Source organism: Drosophila innubila, assembly GCF_004354385.1.
Source record: "Drosophila innubila isolate TH190305 chromosome 3R unlocalized genomic scaffold, UK_Dinn_1.0 2_E_3R, whole genome shotgun sequence".
Lineage (NCBI taxonomy): Eukaryota > Metazoa > Arthropoda > Insecta > Diptera > Drosophilidae > Drosophila > Drosophila innubila.
The window spans coordinates 7392166-7396268 of NW_022995380.1; the positions used below are offsets into that span (position 1 = coordinate 7392166).

At 34.4% G+C, this 4103-nt stretch overlaps 1 protein-coding gene across 1 annotated transcript; it reads left to right on the top strand.

The window, feature by feature from the left end:
- The first annotated feature begins 2309 nt into the window (after window positions 1-2309).
- On the top strand, window positions 2310-2719 carry LOC117790655. The gene is made up of 2 exons (XM_034630157.1): window positions 2310-2510; window positions 2570-2719. The coding sequence occupies exons 1-2, from the start codon at window positions 2372-2374 to the stop codon at window positions 2620-2622; spliced, it is 192 nt and encodes a 63-aa protein (XP_034486048.1). The 5' UTR covers window positions 2310-2371; the 3' UTR covers window positions 2623-2719.
- Window positions 2720-4103: the final 1384 nt, after the last annotated feature.

Here is a 4103-nt window from a genome sequence, read left to right on the forward strand (position 1 = left end):
TGTCGTCTAAGAAAATCCAATGAAAAGAAAATCATTTGATGCTGCAGAAATTTCACCCCAAGACTGCGACTACTGTGTCCTTTTTTGTCCTTTGATATATTTTCGTACAATTTATTTTACGATTTTCCTGCTTCATTGTTAACGCGTCTCTGTCGATTTTCAATGGCTGTTAAATTGATGGATTGCTCTGTGACTTCTGACACCACATACAATTGCATTTTCCCCTCCACAAAGTCAACTAAGATTTGAAGAAGAAATTGCTGCCAAGTTTTGAGCAAGCATCAATAATGAGATTTACAACTGCTCTTTAGCTCCTTTGAGATTGACTTCTCGCTTCTTTTTCTCTCTCTCTATCTTTCACAATGGATTATGGAGAACTTATTCTTCAGTATTTGCTAGACAAACTTTAATTGACATTTATTTTCGACATTTTTGTAGAGATTGCAAAGTCACACTAGCAAATGCGTAGAAAATAACTGCTGTAAATCTCAAAATCTATTAATTTTGACAATAAATCTGTCAGTCCATCACTACCAAATAAATGCTGTACCAATTTAATACTCGTTTCAAAAAGTATTTTATTAAATTCCTTGTGAAAATGTCTTACTAATGTATTTTGATGTCAACAAAATTCAAAAACATTCTTACAATATCTATTTAAATTTTTTTTTTTACAATTTTGGACATAATTAAGAGCTGTATTCCGTATATTGTTCTAAAATTAGCCATATCTATATATAACATTCATACATGGCATTATATATTAGCGAGTTCCTTTTCATAACACCTTTTTTTTATAATATAGAGATTCAATCTGTCTAAAAGCTGAACTGATGCTCAGTTATAACTCCCATAAAAATAGTATTTTCAAAGAGTATCTAATGCTTGGTTAAACTCATACTTTATACTTATTTCCATTAATTTAATTCAATTTTAATTCTGATCTGATTGCACAGACTTAATGCTTAAACACTTGTTCCACTTCAAACAGAGTGAGTATCCCATGTGTAGCCAAGTCTATTCACAGTGGCTCTCAACTTTCAATGTCAGCACACACACACACACAAGCACACTCTCAGACACACACTCGGACACATGTAGATATTTATATGTTGTCATAAGAGAACGGACGCAACCACTTGAGAAATCCACCTGCAAGCAAGCGACGGTCACAACGATCTGCATCTGCGATCTGTTTGCTCCTGTTGCCTCCCTCCGTCTGCTCAAGTTCCATGTGCTCTGCATTTTCCCTCCGTCTGATTTCTCCTTTATGTCCATAAGTCTTACGCACACTTATGTTTTAATTTCGCTGGCCCAGTCGCAGTCTCAGTCTCAGTTTGAGTCAAAGTCTCAGTTCCAGTTGAAGTTGAAGTTGAAGTTGTTGTCGCTGCTGTTTCTACTTGAGCAAACTGCAGATTACCCAAGTTAAGCCCTTAAGTGTGTTCCATATCAGGTTTATCATTACCAGCCCCAAATGTTGTTGTCGTTGTTGTTGTTTTTGCTGCTGCTATATCGAAGACAAGCATTCGCTTGACTGAATATACGATCGAAGGAACGAATGAACGGATTAAATATATCATTTTTACCTTGTCTAATGAAAGGGTTGTCCCAGCTTAGCTCAACTTGGCTAACACCTGAAAAATGCAGTTGCCACTTACCCAACCTGCTTCAAAACCCAAAAGCAACTGTTTTTTATATTTTATAGGGGTAAGAGAGCGGCAAGGGAAGGGGAAACGGTCTACATGAATGCTTTATGAAGAAAGTTTTATATGGGGGTAGGAAATATTGTAGAGGCGTAATGATTGATATTGAGGAAGTTGTCTTGCGGTTGTATTACACTGTCATGAAGAATACACTGTAATAAATTTATTGGATCTGATTATATTATATTGGTAAAGTTTTAAAAATATAATCAGCGTTAAGAAAGTTTTTGTTGAAATCAAATTTTAATCTCAGATTAGCATACTTATTATTAATTGCTTTAAAACCCTAAGATTATATATTAAAATTGAAAAAAAGTCTTACAATTTATGTAGGATTAATAAGCTAATTTATCCAATAATATAGAATTTTTTAATCAAATCCTATTCTTAATTTTTTTTTATTTTCATTACGAAATTGAAATGTCTTAGAATTATTTGCAGTGTTGTTAAATGCTTCTCGTTTGTACTGCTTGTGATATGCTGTCGATAATAAAGTCCTTAGTACAAAATTAACGATTAAACAGGGGCGAATAATACAGGGTGTCTCACAAATCAAATTGACAACCAAAATTCAAGTAAAATTATTAGTTCTGTGAAAATTACAATAAAATACTAAATTGATATTATAACAATCTGTTTGGTCTGACTGAGTGAGTGTGCGTGTGTATATGGGTGTGTGGATCTCCATTATGAAGGTCACTTGGAGAACCTTCCCGAAACTATTTATAGTGCTACCTGTGCTGCATTATGCACTATCCGTCTATACAAATGCCGAATCTGAGGAGCACAAACGTAAAAAAGAATTGGGTAAGTGTAAGGTACAGCAATCTATCAAAAAGATATTCGAATTTAAGAATTAATTGCAGAACAAACCAAGGAAGTTCACTTGATAGAGCAGTCTGGTCAAAAGCAGAAGTAGCTTTTAAAATGGAGCAGCCTGTATAAATTTATTGCAAATTCTGTTCCTTTTTTTTATTTATATTGAGGAAGTAAATGTGCACAAATTACCCCTCGGCTAAAAAAAAAAAATGTTATCGACGAAACGGAAGCAAAAGTCAAGGTGCAAAAGAAAAATCATTACACCTGTTCCTAACCGAAGCGAACCGTGGCAAGAGTGAGTGAGTGTAGAAAGCGTAGAAATCGAACTCAGGATGCGGATGGGGCTGCGACACGAAGCGCTCGTCGTATTTTTGGTTAATTTTTGGCTGCATTTCGATAAGCCGAAAACGAGAGAAAAATAAGGGGTAAGAAATGGCGTGTCTACCCCTACCTGACTGTCTAGGGCTCGATATTTTGGGCTTTGGTCATGCTGCAATGGCCACGCGGCGCATGTTGCATGTTGCATGTAGCAGGCGACACAAATACGTGAAACTCGGTTATCAAAATTAATAAAACTAAATACTCTTCGCTTCGTTGCACGAGTCTGTTAATGAGCAAGCAGCCAAAATGTGATATACATCTGCAACAGGTTGCAACACTTGCAGCTGCAACCAGTTGCAGTTACAGTTATTGTTGGTGCCTCCAAGGATTTGGCACAAAATTGCATTTTAATTGTTGACTTATCCCCAACATATTTAACTTCACTTCCGTCATCTTCACATCTCCTATATAGTTTCATTTACATTTTATATTGATATCATTAGCACTCGCTTTAGCCTTTATTCCCTTTGTTGCACCTGCAGCTACGCAATGGCTGAAAGGTTTTGTTAGAATTAATGGCTCAAAGGGGTTAGTTGGTTCTGACTCTGGCCTCTCTTCGTGTTTTCATTTTAATTGCAGTTCGTCTGCATTTTTCTTATTTATTACCTATTCATCGAAAAGGGATAAGGGTTGCACTTTCCACTCAACTTCATGTTGCAGTTGCATGAAAGTGAATCCGTAATAAGCCAAGCTAACGGTAAATGCTGCATGCAACACATTCTCAGTTCAATAATTAGGCAATTTCTTTAAGATTATAAATATGCAAGCATAATTGCATACCATCACTAAAGTAGGGGAAAGTAACTTTGAAAGCGCTTGATAATTTATTATTAAGACGTGTACGAAATTCATTTTATAAGTGAATGTGTGAATGCTTTTGAGTACATTTATTATAGTATTTCAAATAATTGAACTAATAGTATGAAGACAAAAATATTTAGTGTCTAACGACAAGTTCAACAGATGAATAAAAATAACGAATATTATTTAGTTAACCTCATCTGAAATTATAATAAGTAAATAGACATTATCTTCAATAATACAATAACAAATATGGCAAGGTATTTAAAAAGCTTTTAGTTTTTATCTTAAAAATAATATAATGATTCTGGCCATTAAATTACTCTATTTCGACAATAATTTATTGTTTGTTATTAATAATTTTTTTACAAAATGTTGAATTCAATTTCTTACTGTAAG

Coding starts and splice junctions, on each gene's coding strand:
- LOC117790655 (XM_034630157.1), top strand. CDS start 2,372: ATGGGTGTGTGGATCTCCATTATGAAGGTCACTTGGAGAACCTTCCCG. Junction 2,511..2,569: donor CAAACGTAAAAAAGAATTGG/GTAAGTGTAAGG, acceptor AATTAATTGCAG/AACAAACCAAGGAAGTTCAC.